Source organism: Hakea prostrata, chromosome 10 (genome assembly GCF_041222555.1).
Source record: "Hakea prostrata isolate BN-2017 chromosome 10, UWA_Hpros_2, whole genome shotgun sequence".
NCBI classification, from domain to species: domain Eukaryota; kingdom Viridiplantae; phylum Streptophyta; class Magnoliopsida; order Proteales; family Proteaceae; genus Hakea; species Hakea prostrata.
This window is the reverse complement of record NC_142609.1, coordinates 1,353,841-1,371,047: the sequence shown is the minus strand read 5'-3', so window position 1 is coordinate 1,371,047 and position 17,207 is coordinate 1,353,841. Positions and strand designations below refer to the sequence as shown.

Below are 17,207 nucleotides of genomic sequence, written 5' to 3'. Positions count from 1 at the left end.
GTACGAAATTTTGCTGATTGAAAGGAAGAAGCGAAGCCCAAAAGTTTGCCGGTATTCTTCTCACAAGGTGTTTTCTGATCGTCGTAGCCTTCGCCATCGATTACGACCGTCGACCACCATCTCCGACAACTGTTAGAGTTGCAAAAGCTGCTGGACTTTTGCAATTCAAAAATGTCAGAAATCAGACCCACTAGTGAGTTGCCACTGCAACTTTTTTTCTCCTCCTCTCTCACTCTCCCTTTCGTACTCATCCTCCTGATTGTGTTCCATGTTTGTGGTTTTAAGTTTCAATTGATTCAGGGGTTCGAACGAAAATGAGAGATACCAGCAAGATTATGTGGCAATTTTCGTCGCATTTCGTTAGTTCACCGGAATATCCCGGCGATTTTTGGAAAATCTCGTTTTCTCCTACCTTTTTGGTTCACTGTCCACCTAAACGGATTCAGCGAATTTCGGCCAAAAATTGTTCCATGACCATGTTTTGGTGAACCAAGTTTCGATGAGATTCCAATTCCAAACCATGCTAGGGTAGATGTTTTCTAATTTTTCTTTTTTTTGGTAAAGACCTTTTCTAATTGACCTTGGTTCAAGTCATCCTTCCAATTAAGAATCAACAAACAACATCATATTAATTTGGATAATGATTCTAGCCCCAGAAGAAAATGGAAATGGTAGTGCTTCTGACACATTGGTTATAGAGGTAATAAGACCAAGGAAATCTTAGTCCAAATTTCATTTTTCCCTTTGCCATCTCCTATACTCTGGTTCCAATCCTTGTGATTGTTTATCTGATGCAGAAGGTTCCTTTTAACTGGGGAGTGACTGAATATATGCAGTTTCAATGATTTGTGTTGCAGATAAACATTTGATCAATATGTTGAATACAATTTTTCCAAAAATATTTGGTGAAAGGTTTGTTTTATTTTTGGTGAAATTAAAGATTTGATATTGTTGATTTCCTATTATATAAAGTCATTCGAGATAGGTGATAATTATTGCTATAGGAAATCCTTCACCATTAGTGAACGAGAAACTTAGTCCAAAGGTATTTGAAGAGGAAACCACTAGGACAAATTGATAAATTCAGAGATGCCATTAATAATTGTGCATTACATGAGGTGAGAACTTCATGAGCCAAATATTCATGATCAAACAAGAGGAAAGGGCAAGGATTAGTTAGAGAGAACATTGATCTAGTATTCTGCAATGGTGACATGACACATCTTTCCAAGAATGTTTGCTTATAAATGGGCTATGGTTAGGTCTGACCATACCCCAGTTGAGGTGACTTTAGTTGAAGAGAGAAGAAGACCGATGAATTTTCATTATGAAGTGAAATGGGAAGAGCATTCAAACTTGAAGCAGACAATTCAACAAGGTTAGTCGACAACTAAGGCGGGATTTGATGCATACAAGCTTCAACACAAAATATATAATTGTACAAAAACATTGAGGACTTGGAGTAAATCAACAGTTCTAGTAGCAGTAAAAGAATTTGCAAAACGTAAAAGAGGCACTAGCAGAAATACAACAACAAGCTCTATCTAAGGAATAATGGAGAAGTTACTGTACAAAAACAAACCATAAGAACTGAGGAACCAAAGCTTTTAAGTGTGGAACAACGAATATGAAGAGCACAATGCACTGCTATCTCATTTTGATTATGACTCTTAAACAAAGTCATTTAAGTTGGCAACCATCTTCTACTTTGGTAATAATTTAGTTAATTAATTTATTAGACTAATGTTTGTTGCATTTTATTATTATCAAAGAGAGGTGTTCTCATCTTCTAATCATTTATATGAGTAGAATATCCACGCATCCAAGTATACACTATACACTGTATAGTGTATAGATAAGAACAGATACAATTGAACTGTCACACCTACCACATTTATTTTTCTTGGTAAAGACTTACCTACATTTTCACGAAAATAAATTATATTATTTATGTTATCTATTTTTAAGTTTTAGTTTTTTACATGTAGATCCTTTTAGTGAACCATAAACTAATATTGGGTTCCCTTAATGCAGTATATTGTGTGTAGGCCTAAGCAGACTAACACTGTTAGCCGCAGTTTAATTAATGAATGACCAAAATGTCACTCAAGTTATTTAATACGTTGTGTTAATATATGGTTTTAAAAAGAGATAATTGGTCATTAAGTGTTAATTATATGATTAAGAAAAATATATAATAACACAATGTATTAAATAACTTGAGAGACATTTTGGTCTCTTTACGTTTGAAATTTAAATATACTTAACAACGACTAATGGTGTTAGTCTGATTAGGACCCACACGTAATATATTGCATTAAGGGGATCCAACTAAGGATGTCAATCGATATGGTTTTGGTACGGTACCAACTTCGAATACTGAAAACTAGAATTGTACAGTACTGAATTTATACAAGCGTACAGTTTCGATATTTGCAAAAACAGTTTGTATTAAATCAGTGCAGGAAAAAGGTTTAAACACGCTATCTAATGCGGCACAATTTTGGTATGAACGAACCCATGCCACTTTTGTTAGTAATTCATTAAGATTCTAATGAAATTGCGATCAAACAATCGATAAAATTTAATATTAATGAGACAAACTTTACCCCAAAAAAATATTAATAGAGACAAAGCAATTAAATCTAAAAAGAAGAGTGAAGGACGAAACAAAAAACTAAAACAGAGAATTAGGGATAAGGTAAAAGTAAAGTGTTTGATTATAAAATTACATTTATATTCTTTAATTTAGTACGGTATCAACTCGGTACGATTTCAGTACATACCGATAGTATGAGTACCTGAAACCAAACCGTGCTCAAGAAATTTGGTTTCGTATCGTACTGTACCAGTGCGGTTTTAGACTACGTGGTTCTGTTTGGATATGCAATTGACACCCTTTAGACCCAACATTAGTTTGGAGTCTAAGGGACCCACACATAACAAATTCTTTTTTTTTTTTGGCAGAAAATTATTTTTTATTATTTATTATGTTACCACTTACCAATTTTTGAGGTTTTTTTTTTACTTTTTTATTTTGTTTATAATAAATATAATAATTATTAAAAATTTCCTCAAAACAAAACGCCCTTTGCTAAAAGTCAACAGATCTACCTCCATTAACGATAATTGACAGTATCTAATGAAACGGTGAGCGGAAAATATTGAATCTGAAGCCCATCATTTTCAAGTATTTATCATCTTCTAGTTTTCAGGTTTCCGCAGAACCAGAAGATTTTATAACTCCTATATCTCTGTTTCCAAATTCTTCATTCTATCTCTGTGTTTCTTCTTTTCTTTTCCAACGAATCCAATCAATATTACCAGTTTAAGAAATTGTAAATGATTCTCTATTCAAAGGTTTACATGGGTTCCTTTCTGCTCTTAATTTTATTCGCTTCTACCCTAAAAATCTCACCTGTTTCAGCCTCTGATGGCGCAACAATCTACGAAGTCTTGGCCCAATATGGGCTCCCTCGAGGTCTCTTACCTGATTCGGTGAAAACTTTTTCTCTCACCGTGGATGGGAGCTTCGTCGTTGAATTAGTGAAGCCCTGTACAATTGAATTCGAGAACTTGGTCTCCTATGATCAGAAGATCACCGGTACAATCAAGTATGGTTCGATTACGAATCTAGATGGGATTAAAGTGAAGCGATTTTTGTTGTGGTTCGATGTCAATGAGATCAGGGTGGATTTGCCGCCCTCTGATTTTGTATATTTTCAGGTAGGTTTGATCAATAAGAAGCTTGATGCTGGTCAGTTCCAAACTCTGCACTCTTGCAAGGATGGCCACTCCTGGAAAGATTTTTGGAATGATATTCTCACGGTATGCATCTCTTCAATGTTTGACTTGTGGAAACTTTATAATCTCAATACCCCTGATTCTTAACTGGAGGTTTGTTGGTTTGATATTCATATACTTTCATCCTTCTAAACACTTGCAAGTTGATGTTGTTGTTGTTGTTGTTGGTTTTTCTTTTTTCATTTAAAGTTTGGGTTCCAGTTCCCCACAGTTCAGTGGGGAATGGTTCTTTTTGGGGGGATTGAATCAGGTCTTTGTCCATAGCAAGGAACTTGAGTTATTACTGAAAGTTAATTGTTGGATGCAGGATATAATATTTTATATAATTGTGATAGGGAAACAATTGGTAATATATTGTCTATTTTGTAGGGGGATGGCCCATCTCTTCTTGTGTTTTTGTAGTTTATTAAGAAAAAGTGTTCGAGACTGCAAAAAATTCAAAAGCTTATATCCTATTTTTGATGAGGTTGAGTTTTCAATTTCCATATAGCTAAAATCTTCAACTAGAAACTAGCTCCTACCCTGGAAAAAGCTTGGATATATTTTTCTTAGCGAGGTGATCAACTCAATTACTTTTTGTATATATGCTGGCTGCTAGGTTGTTTTGGTTGTTCCATTCATGGATCAAAGAATATATTATTGTCAAGTTCATTACAATGGTGAGTTTCATTGTATACTGTCAATTATACTCAGTGTTAAGTTGCGAGTTTGATGGATAGGAAAATTGTATACCATCCTTAATTTATATTATGTTGTAAGTTTTTTAAATAGAAAACTAGTTTTAACATGCTTAGTTTATGCAATATGCGTATATGACTGGAGATAGAAGAGCTTATGAAATGTGAAAAGTGTTTTAACATATCACGTTTTACATTAATGTTATATTTTCGTTAAAATAGTGATAAAGTTGTTCTTTGAAGCTGTTGATAAAACCAACCTATAGGTTCGGTGGTTACAACTTACAAGAACATTGAACCAGTATTGGAGATCATTAATTGATTTACCTATTTGGTGCCCAATTGAGAATAAATTATTTGTTACCAATATTGACCTGTTACTTTACTGTTTATGATATGTTCCCTTGGTCTTTGTTATTTTGTGTTGAGATTAAGAGATTTTAAAAGCAGAACCGAGAATGCTGGTCATGGAATCTAAATTTTCTGAAATAATTCAAGGAGCATCTGTAGGGTGCTATACTATGAAAGATAAAGATGAGGTTTTTGTTAGTATTTGTGGTGAGGAGATATGTAACATCATCATATATAGATTTTGAGAAGCTGTTATGCATTGGATGAAGTAGGTTGAAGCAGTATTAAGCAATCAGGTTTTGCATTTGCCCATATGATCCACCTTTTTAGTGATAAGCTGGAAGTTCTTCTGAATGGACCATCCAAAAGAAAGATGGTACTGCTTGCTGATGTTTTCAATGGTCCATCCATCCATTTTTGAAATTCCATGAATACCATGACTGACTTATGCGGAGAAGTTATGGTTCGCTCTCTTAAGAATGAGACTTAAGAAATGAAAATTGACAATTTACTTGCCATACATTTTTTGTTAGATGAGTGGTCCTTTTTCCCTGGTATGAATATGAAAAGTGTTGAATTTGTCGTTCAATGAATTTCATTCAATTAGATAGTTGATTTCTGATGTTATTTTCTTATCATCTACTTGCATTAGGTGAATGTGGTATATAAATAAATGTGCAGACACATCTCTTTGTATTTCACAACTGGTAGTAGCTAAGCTTATCGCTGTGTCCCTTTCAATCAACTGTGTCATGAGACTCGAATTTTGAAAAGATTGTTTATGGAGTACCCAAAAAAAAAAAAAAACCCTCTCTTTCTAGTCATGCTCTTCAAAATTTTGTTGGTTTGATCATTCAGAGATTGAAAAGAAGAGAGATACTAGAGTTGTTTGGAAATCTTTGTGCATACCTTTGTAGCTTCTGTGCAAAATAATCAAAACATCAAAAAGAAAACACTTCTTTGCACATTTCAACTAAAGTTCATCCGCACGGACAGCATGTGACATGACATGCATCAGTTGTATTCCTTATTCATGGATATATTTCTTATGCAATCCTGTTTTTCATTCTTTGATCGTCTTACCAGGTAATGGAAATAAATCATAGTTTTGGAATGAGATTCTTATTCATGGATGTATTTCTTATACAAGCCTGTTTATGTGGTGGATTGTCTTGCCAAGGTAATGGAAACAAAATATACTTCCCAGCTAATTTGGTTGAAATGTCTGTGATTTTGTAGGTGCCAGCTCCCATTAATGAAGTACAAATGCTGCTAACAGAGTAAGGAAATATAAAATCAACCACTGTAGAAATAGATACAAATGTCCTGATCCTTAGCAAAAAAGTGCTAATGCTCAGTGAAATGAAGATAGAAAGCAAGCAATGTTGTGATGCACTGCGCTTTGTTTTAGTGTATTTTACTTGAAAAGCCAACAAAAGCAGTTGGACCCATATATAGTAATATGAGAGTGCCTAAAAGCATAACAGGGACCTTATGTAATGAAACTACAGTCTTTGTTTTCTTGTTTGGGACCTTATGTAATGAAACTACTTTCAATCATAGATTTTGATGTTTTATACCTATTGAGGGTGTTGGTTTTGATGTGATTTTCTTAAATGATGGACTAGTGTCTTTTAATTCATCTTACCTACAGTAGCCTCTGATAATGTATACCTTTCTAGTAGTTGGACTGAGGTATGTTCCAATGTTTCTTTTAGTCAAACAGAAAATACCTATTACATAACCAACATTTGCAGTTGGCATGTAAAACTTTTAAATTAGAAGCTAACATCTTTCCATGAGATATTTTTTACTTCTTTTTTTTTCTTTTCTGGTGGGTTGTGGGAAAGAGATTTCAGTCAGTTGGTGTGGGTTGTGTAGGTTTAGTTTCCTATGATTGGGTCCCTTAAGTGGATCAGGTAACCTGCCCCATTGTCAAATTTAGCAGCTAAGCTCAACAGCATGCTCACTAATTGTTGACATTATTCCTTCCCACTGACTGTTCTTTTCAATAGAAGTTTTGCTGTGTAAAGGAACCTTCTGTAAATCATTACTAGCTGCTTCATTGAAAACCTCAAATTGTTCGGACAGTCTTTACTGGAAAAAAGAGGGTATTGTTTAGAGTCAGTGGCTGATCGAGAGCATAGACAGGATTATGTTTTGACTGCTCGATGGGGTGGTGGACCAAGGGGTGTTTTCTGGACTAACCATGTGTCAAATTTGAAGGTGCAACTGAATGTTATATTAGTTTTACAAACCATCAATGTATTAAGGTCATCCCTTCCCCCTCCTTTCATTTGAGTGGACCTCTCTATGTTTGAGGATTCCTGTACATGTTTTACCACTGCTGTGATCCCTTTTTAGGCCATTTGGAAGACAATTTAGGTGAGCTTTTACAACAAGATAAGAACTGTTACTCAATGACTACCGGATTTCTCTTTAGCTTGATATTTATAAGTTAGGAATACAAGCCTTCTACATTCAGCAAATCTGCAATCAAATGGTTAGCCAATGGTCAAGATATTGCCCAATTCCTTTCCTTCTTCTACAAACATGGGAGACATGAGCTTTTGGCAAGTGAGATTCTGGGATTAGGTGAAAGCAATGAGCAAAGAAGATGAGACACTGTGTAACTCTCTGAGCTGAATGTTGGGCTTTTACAAGCTCTCTCAATGATAGCCTTGGACCATCTGCTACAACATGCAACACAGTATATGTTTTTGCCATTTTCACCAGTGAATCTAGAGGACAGTTGCGATGAAAATTTTAATGGGAGACCTAAACACCAATCTAATCTTAGCTTGTGACAATAATCATAAATCCTCGAGAAAAAATTTCCTGAAGAGGGTAGCAATTTTCACGAAGAATGTATCTGTTGTAATATTTTAATATAATGGATTTATTTCTTAGAGTTTAATTGAAGTGAGTAAAAGTGATTTTTTTTAATTATATATTAAGAAAATATATTTAATTAGTCCCACATAGAAAACCAAAAAGTCAAAATCAGAATTTATGAATAGGTGCTTCCTATTAATTTCTAGAATACGACACATTATGCCTTGAACTAGGGAGGATGGTTTGTCGTCCAATCACGCATGGGCGGTGGCCAGTTTATGCTTTTTTTAGTTCACACGCTTGAACATGATTTTGAAGGGGTTTGCTAATTTTGAGGGGCATTTTGGTGTATCTAAGGCTGCGTTTGTTTGTTGGAATAAAGGTGGGGTGGAAAAATTCTTGAAAGTGTGTAGATTTTTTATTTTTTCTCTTAAATCCCAAAATGATAGAATGCTTGATTGCTTGGGGTGGAAAAGTAAGAAACAAGTTTCTTGGAATCAAAGAAATTTGTCTGGTAATGTGGCATCCTAATTTTTCCACCCCAAGCCATTTTAAAACCCCACATATTTGGTAGAACTTTGTGGAAAAGTTGGGAAAAGTAAAAAGTGGGACCCACTACTATCACTTTTCTACCAAACACTTTCCTTTCCTTTCCTTATCCCTCACACCCACTACACATGGGATCCACATGTTTTTTTTTTCACCCCACCTTTACAAACAAACGTAGTCTAAAAGTGATTTTTTGTTTTCCTGTGTAAAGCAGTGGAGATTTTGTTGATGTGGCAAACTTTATTGGTAGTTGCAAAAAGATTACGAGTCTCTTAAAATTTGAAGGGCATTTCTTCTTTTTGGGTTATGTCTTGCACAAAAGAGCGGAGATTTTTCTGATATGACAAATTTTATTGGTTGTTGTATTTATCATGAACAATCCCCTATCATGTTGCCTAATTTTATTTTTCTGATGTTTCTAGGAAACTTCATGTGAAAAAGGCAAGAATAGACTGCAAAGATGGGCAAGACTTAACCTTTGTGACCAACTCCAAGTGTCAATTATCAAGAATGAGTACCAACCACTCTCAATATTCAAGGATGCAGATGTGGTTTTATTTATTTATTTATATAAGGTACATTTATAATATACCTACCAGAGTATATTCGGGGAATCAATGTAGTTGTGGTCTTTAATCTTATACGAGGGACAAAATGGTACTTTTGTGCCTTTATATAAATACATAAAGATGTCCACCTTGTCCGGCCGTCCCTTGTATAAAATAAGAATACCACATCTACATGAACATGACTTCCTAGTACATGTTGGGTTGGTTCATTTTAAATTCATTTTAAAATTGAGAGCCATTTGTACTCATTCTTGATAATTGACATTTGGGTCGGACAATAGGTTAAAGTCTTGCTATTTTAATTTTTCCTCTTTCGTCTTTTTTCACCCGAAGTTTCCTCGTTGGATCATAAATAGACAATTTGGTGAATGGATAATTGATGGGATTTTTTAATTCTCATGGGTAAAGGATTGTGTTCCCACCATATCTCTTTATCTTTTTTTTTTGATAAGCAGTACTTCATTCATTAAAGAAAGAAAAGTACATACACACATTTGCATGAAAACACAAGGTTCACACCGAACCAAAAAAGTACCAAACCGTATTGAGATCTTGTCTCAAGATGTTACCCAGATACCCTTAGAAATAATAACAAATACAACCAAATGGGCACCGACACAAGGGGAACAAAATACACGCCTAAAGGGGGACAATAACATGCCTCAAGGGCGGACACTCTCAAGGCTGACAATCACGCCTCAAGGGCGGACACAAAAATCGTTCTTGTCGCAATGCTAACATCAAGAGTGCGGATGAGGGTCGACCGCCATCCGTCACGTAAGGCAGCTTGCCGCAGTAAGACTTGTCTCCGATTTGGAGTTTCTACTGGTGTTCACCAAGATCCCTAGGAACCAAAGAAACTGCTTGTTATTTAAAAAAAAACAACGGAAGGGACAAAGGATGCGCAACTTTTAGAGATGGCCTCTAAAAAAAAACATAAAAATGTCCAAAACTCCGTCTGACTGTCCTGACAAAAAAACAAGAGGTTTAAGAGGAGACGGAGAGCAGACGCGGGAGGCAGCCACGGAGACGAGTGGTGGAAGAGACCGGAGAGACAGGGGGGAGAAGTGTCAGGAGAAACGTGGACGAGAGGAAGAAAGCGTACGATCGAAATGGACAAGAAAAAAAAGACAAAAGAAAAAGGTCTAGAGAAGAAAACAAGGAGAGAGCAAGTCTATGGGAGAGATCGACGATTGAGAGAGCTCGGAAAATAGGTCGAAATGAAATTCGCGTTTTCGAAACCAGAAAGAAAAAAAAAATTCGATCGTTGGAGGTCGGGGAAGAAGATGGGAAGAGGAGGAGAGAGGAGAAAAGGAAACGGAGGCGGAGAGATGGCCGACTTCCCGCTTCTCAACCGGGGGATGGAGGATGGAGTTCGGCCGGGAGGCGGCTAGTCTTTTTCGTCACATAGCTAGAATCTCCCTTTTTTTTCCCACCATAACTCTGGATCACATACCTAAATGTCAACTTTTTCCGTACTCAAAAGTGGATCTATACTCTACTCACACTTCTCTCCTGATGTTTATAAGGGAGCTTCACAAATGCACATTTGTGAGTTGAGTTCTTTTCATAAATGTTTGATGGAGAGGTATAAGAATAGCACAATCATCTACTCATAAGGTAAAAGATTTAACTTAATTGGATTATGTCGTAAAATGATGTAGGGGAGTACAAACACGAATAGAAGATCCAAACTCAAATGGATTAATGACCACATGATTGGTTAGGAATCGAATAACTTCCCCCCCAATGGACTAGTTGACAAAATACCAACTCCTCATGGTATGGGATCAAGAGTTTGAATCTTTCGAGCTAAGCCCCCTGCCTTATATTTAGATCGTATGTAAAAGTTACCCCATGAAGATGTAATCAAGGTGCGTTAAAGCTTGCTTAGGCAAACCCTTAGTTCCAATAAAGATGCACCAAAAGGGATTAAATGTCCTGAGTTGAGAATATCCATCGTCATAGCTAGGGTTGACACCTCAACAAAAATATAGTCGAATGTTGAGGATAGTGAACATTTTTGGAGTCTAGTCTGGTGCACTTGCTTCAGAGAGAAACCAAACACAGAAGTTCCAATGTTTCAATACTTCAATGTAGAATCTTTATTAGATGGATGGTTGTAATATAACGAAGTAAGATAAAGTTCAGATTATCTATCCACATAGAAAGGAAAAATTCAAATCCATATAGTTGGATGCTTCCAATGTGTCCCTATTTAGTTACTCGACTTGAATTGAAAATTTATACATTTTTTGTTGTAAAACATCCCTGAAAATTCGTGAAATCGAAAATCATTTGTTTAAAAAAAGGGAATTAACCTTTGTGGTATTCCGTGAAACACCTAAGTATAAAAATGGATAGATGAAATTTGCGAATTCATGCAAAATAATTCGATGAAATTCTACAAACTTCGATAGATTTGAGGCTAACAAAACAATTAATTTTTTTGAACCATGAATCATCAATTTGAAATCCTTGAATTTATGTAAGCAAAACGGACCGTATCAAGTATTTGACCATATGGGTAGAGAAACCAGACTCGGTAAGCCGTGGCTTGGACTTACGATATGGATGTTAGGATGGATAGGTCGTAACCAAGAGTTACGACTTAAGTCGGTTGTGTAAAATTCAAGCCTTCTTTGTAATCCTGAAACTATAAATTATAGTGTTTGGGACTCCACGTTCTGTGGTCAGTTCAAGAACTCAAAGAGTTTTCCTCGGATTGCGTGGAGAAAAAGAAATGGCGAAAATCCAGAAGCTCATCTCTGCAACTACTCTAACCCTCGTTTTGATCTCCCTGTTATCGGTAACCAATCCTTCTCTTGCTGCTTCAAGTGACGTCTACGACCTCCTCCCTCAATACGGCCTTCCAAGAGGTCTCATTCCAGATGCCGTGAAAACCTTCTCTCTCTCCGATGATGGAGACTTCGAAGTGGAGCTTGAACGCACCTGCTATGTTCATTTCGATGAACTCGTCTACTACGATACGAAGATCACTGGAAAACTCAGATACGGTGCTGTTTCTGAAGTTTCCGGTATTTCGGTTAAGAAGTTATTCGTTTGGGTTCCTGTTACCGGAATCCAAATCGTTCCCAACTCCGACCTAATTGAGTTCTATGTTGGGTTTTTGTCGGAGCAGTTCCCGGCAGAGCATTTTGAAGATATTCGAGCTTGTAAGAGCAAAGCACTCGCGAATCAACTAGGATTAGAATTGGAGTCTTTGGTTTCAGAGGTAAAAATGACACGATTCTCTGAATTTATATTACTCTGCTACTAATCCTCGTAAAATTACATGATTCCTTCAATTGAATTTACTCTGCTTTTGATCTGCCTCTTTCATATTGAATTTGTTGATCGATGATGGAGCAAAGATTTTCTATGTGATTCATGTTACTATCGTCTTTCCCTGAGGAAAGAAAGAAATCAAAATTCTTTTCTTTTCAGTTCCTTTCTCATATTGAATTTGTTGATCGATGATAGGACAAGATTTTCTGTGTAAGTCAACTTTCCATCGTCTTTCTCTGAGGAGGAAGGAGTGGAGTTAAAGCCCTGTTCTTTTTTCGGTTCTGTTACCATACTGAATTTGTTGATCGATGATGGAACAAGATTTTCTTCTCTGAGGAAGGGAGGGTGAAAGTTGTGGTCTTCTTGAGTAAATTTGGGGATAGAAGTTAAAGTTGACTTGTTTCCGTTCATTTATTTCTCTCATTTTCATTCATATTTCCTTAAAATTTTGCGGAGTTCTTCTGCTTATAAGCATTAAGAAAACACGGATCTGTATATTTAACAGTTATTTTTTTTGGATCTTTTGAAAGTCAAATCATGTAGTTGGCCACCGCACAATCTTGATCTTACCCGGCTTGTGAATTTAGATTGTTCGTAATGCAATGAGCATATCTGCATCATGGGTGGCTTGGAAGCATTGCATAATTGTGGGGGGGAAAAAATCGAAGTAAGGGATGCTGTGATCCTCAGAGTTCTGGTCAGAATACTAGTTCATCTTAGGTCAATTGACATCAATTGAGCAATAAACTAACAATATGAATAAAAGGAATAAAAGAACAGATTTTTGCTGATAATATGAAGAAGATATTCACATAGGAAGAGCCAGAGTTGAGAACAGAGGGACTTCAGAACCTAAAGTTTAAAAAACCATGGGGACTGTTCTAGTTTAGCATTACCATCTGCCCCCACCTGCAAATATGTGCATACTAATCCACAGCCATGGAAGAGTAACTGAAAGGAAGTGATTTAGAGCGGGAATGTGATTCTCTTGATTAATTGTTTGACATTCAAGCTACTTTTAGATGTGGAAATGATGTTTCAAAAATCATTGCAGGTGTAAATCAGTGGTGCATCCGTTCATGGTGTTGCAGAATCAGTTTGAATCTCTTAGGCTGGACAGTGGTTGTGAAGGATCGGCATGTAAAGTCTTAATACGTTTAATAAATTTGAGCTTTGTGTGTTGTAGTTTCATATCTATGTCAACACAGAGAAGTTGTTTATCTGACAATAATTATGCTTGATGTATTTCTGCGAATGCTGTTTGTATATTAAATCGTGTTCCAGTTATGAATGAAGTTTCCATCTTTTGGTTAGTCTTAGATATGACAATTTAGGGATTTATTTCTCATGCACATAACGAGTGTTTTCATCCATTTATTTTGGCTTGGACTATATTGAATCCTAGAGGAACATATCTAGGTTAAACCGTGGATAGAGCAGGATGTTATCTATTAGTGAGACATGATTAATATGGAGATGCAGTAGTAGTGACGGAGTCTGGATGATATTTTAGTAACAGTGAGTGATATATTCTTAAGCCTAGATGCTGAAGAATGCAGCTGCACAGGGAGATACTAGAGACATGGAAGTCAAATGTGTTTACAGTATCCCCCCAAAAATTGTTAAAATGCAAACTTTAATGATGGTAAGTTACTTCTACACCAGCTCTATTACAGAGTATGCAAGTCTGGAACAAAAGTTAATGCATTGAGGTTATTTTGTTGCAGCAGGAAGAGGCAACAAATTTCCTTCCCCATTTCAATTGTTGTAGTTTATACTGCAAGCAACATAATGAAAAACCTTGACTGGAACTGATGAGTGTGCTGAATCACCTGCATGAAAATTGATTGAGTGTTTCTGCGTAAGTGTGAGATTAGCATCCATGAAGCAGAACAACAATATCAGGGCAATGAGGTCCCTTGGACCTCCTGGTCCTGTATTACAGAATTGAGCTTTCAAATCACTTAAAACACTGAGAGCAGAAGAGGAGATGAAGCCAGCAGATGGTTTTCCATAAACGAGATTCTACTGAGGGTTGTGAACGAGGTTGAAGTACAACTATTGTCACTTGCACAAGAAGTAGGTACTCATAGCATTGTTGAGTAGTCTGGGATGATTTTGTGATCTTGAAAACAGAGCATGTTCAATGAGCTGCATTTTAAGGCAAATAAGAAATTTCGACCAGCAATTGGACTGGGTTTTCCTGATCTCAAGGCCTACCCAATCTAGCATCTCTCTCTCTCTCTCTCTCTCTCTCTCTCTCTCTCTACCCAGTCTGTCTGTCTGTCTGTCTGTCTGTCTGTCTCTGTAGTATGAATTGTTTACCCTAAAAATAGATAAGAAAGAGAGAGATCCGTATGGTTCTAGTTTTGATATATCACTAGGGAATTCAGCCTTTACCGTTCTTGCTGTTAAAGTGTATTAGGGTAAAGAAGTTCTCTAAGAAACCAAGGAGAGTATGCTAGCATTATCTTTCTTTCTTTTTGTCCTCTTCAGATGAAATGAACCTGTTGCCCCTTCATATGTGATGAAACCATTTCACGCTCTCTGCATTGATATTTGATGCGCTCCTCAAAGTCACTTGCTTAGAAGATCCTTTGTCTAATATTATTTTGTAATGCAGAAATGGTATGTATCTTAAATTTTGTTCTCTCTCACCTGCTTCTATTTAACCGAAATATTAGGGCGATAATATAGGACACCTTCTTTGGCATGAAAACATGTATGAGCAAAATTAAGTATCTTCTAAGGGTGTAGGGATGAATCATCAGGTTGAGAGTCCAAATCGTCTCTCCTGATGGGAAGCACTTTGTATTCAAGAACGGCTGTCGACCATGAATTATAGGGGGTCCACAGGATTAGGGTGACGGGGTTATTTTTTAAAAATATTTTATTATTTTTTATTTGTGGTGCACAATTAATGTGCATTACTGAGTTGCGAATGGTGAGGATCAATTCTAGTAAATCTCAACCACTCATTTTAAAAATTTTTTTTTAAACTACACCAAATGAAACCTAAAAAAAAAACGGGTGGTCGACCACCACTTTAAATTCCGACCGTAGGCAGCTCAGTGCTGCGCAATTAGTTGCACATTAATTGCGCAGCACTAGAGCACCAACCTCTAAAAAGAGTGATAATTTTAGGGGCTCGACTTCAGTATTGTGCAGTTAATGCGCAGCATTGTGCTGCAAATGGTCGAGATCTTGACCGTTCGCTGTAGGTGTTGTGCAATAATTGCGCAACACCCAAGCAATTTCCTAATCCTAGTCTCTTAATCCAGGTAGTTGAGTCCCTACAACAATTAAAACATTGTTAGTAATCTATGACCAATTTGGGGGGGGAGAGGATGGTGTCTTACACGGGAGAAGAAATGCAATAGAGTGGAGAGTTAAGAGACCTCTGGAAATGATATATGCAATACAGAAATCCAATTAAAAACATTTTTCAAAGTAACTTCAGGATTGACCTTTGTTTTTGAAAAAAACACATTGGTTATGTGACCTGCCATAGTGCCATATATAATAGAAACTAATTGCCAAAATTAAAATATCCAATTCATTTGCAAGGTTTTCCAAGAAACTTTAGAACTCCATGCAATGCAAACCTCTTAACAATGAATAGAACATGTTTTGATGTTTCACAGTCAAATAAAATATGCCAGAGAGAGTTTCATTTTTTTTTGATCCATTTGCACCGGTATTTGTCAGGAGACTATTCAAAAAGCACTCGCCAAAAGAACATCTTATACTTTGAATGTCGTTTGAATTTCTTACGAAAAAAATGAACCCCACTTCAGATGCTTAACTGCACATATATGAGGATGAGAGACAAGAGAGATAGCAGCTTTCCTTGAACAAATTTTTGAGTTGCAGAGAAGTGAGCAAGTCCATCTATCTTCGGTGTTAGAAATCCTGTTGTTTGAAATCCTAGATTTCATATACGTTTGGAGAAATTGATTTGCTGTCTAGATAAACTGGAAAAGAGATTGTGGGCATCCATAATAGTGTGTAAGTTATACAGAAGAATAAGAAAACATCATCTACAAAAAAAAATATGAGTAATCTTAAAGGAGTTGAGACTATTTTTTTAATTTTTTTATGAATAAATAATATATTAAAAGCAATTGGCAAAACAACAAGAGAAGATTACAAAGAGCACTAAAAAAGGGGGAAGTAGCAAGGAGTTCAAGAGGGGGAGATGAAAGAACAGCTTAGGCCCCAGAAACTTACAATTAACCTATTTCTGGGGTGTCGGTCTTAATTCTTTTATACCAGTTTAGATCTCTAAAGAAAGTCAAGATACATAATAAAACTTCCATCACACAAATAAAGAGGTATGGGCTCAAGGGACACTTTTATTAAGCCCTCTGGAGGGTGTAAAAATATCAAAGGAAGACCATTAAGTTTTATTGAAAATGTTATAATGGAGAGAAGTGTGTGAACAAAATGGTTACCAAATCCTAGGGAGCCTAGAATGGAGAGGAGAAGACCCCATTCCACACAATCATAGGCTTTGGAAAAATCAAGTTTGATTGCCACATACCCTATTTCCCTATTTTCCCAAAATTCTTATGTTTTAAATAATGGAAGATTTTATCTGTTGTATTGATATCATCAGGGATTTGTCATTTTGGTACAATAGCCCCATGTAATAGAGAAATAATTTTGTTAACCAGAGGTTTAAGTCAGTTAGCCAGCATTTTGGCAAGAATTTTATAACTAACGTTGCATAAACTAATTGGTCTAAATTCTTGAACTTTGGAGGCATTCTTTTCTTTCGAGATAAGTACCAACCGTAAATTGTTAACCCAAAGAAAAGATAGTAGTTAGTAAAGAATTGGGTCACTAAGCTAACAATATATTCATAAATAATTTTCCAATAAATTTTGTAAAAGCATACCTGAAAACCGATCTTGGAGACTTATAGGGAGAAAAATTAAAAACTATCTGTTTAATCTCATCCAGGGATAGAGGTTGATTGATAGAGAAAAATACTAACCGTACGATTAGAATAAAAAAAATGCCAATCATCTAATAATGCATTTGATGGGATTTTTTTTTAAGAGCATTTGATGGGACTTGAACATGTGAAACTGAAGCTTTGATGAAAATTATTGCATCCGACCAACGTAAA

The 17,207-nt window shown here is 36.1% G+C and overlaps 1 protein-coding gene across 1 annotated transcript; it reads left to right on the top strand.

Annotated features, from left to right (window-relative positions):
* The first annotated feature begins 11,458 nt into the window (after positions 1-11,458).
* LOC149001355 (uncharacterized) lies at positions 11,459-13,386 on the top strand. Its single transcript, XM_089137492.1, has 2 exons — positions 11,459-12,020; positions 13,128-13,386. The coding sequence occupies exons 1-2, from the start codon at positions 11,529-11,531 to the stop codon at positions 13,131-13,133; spliced, it is 498 nt and encodes a 165-aa protein (XP_088993618.1). The 5' UTR covers positions 11,459-11,528; the 3' UTR covers positions 13,134-13,386.
* The last annotated feature ends 3,821 nt before the right edge of the window (positions 13,387-17,207 follow it).

What these genes read in the sequence shown, in the direction of transcription:
- LOC149001355 (XM_089137492.1), top strand. Translation starts at nt 11,529, where the DNA reads ATGGCGAAAATCCAGAAGCTCATCTCTGCAACTACTCTAACCCTCGTT.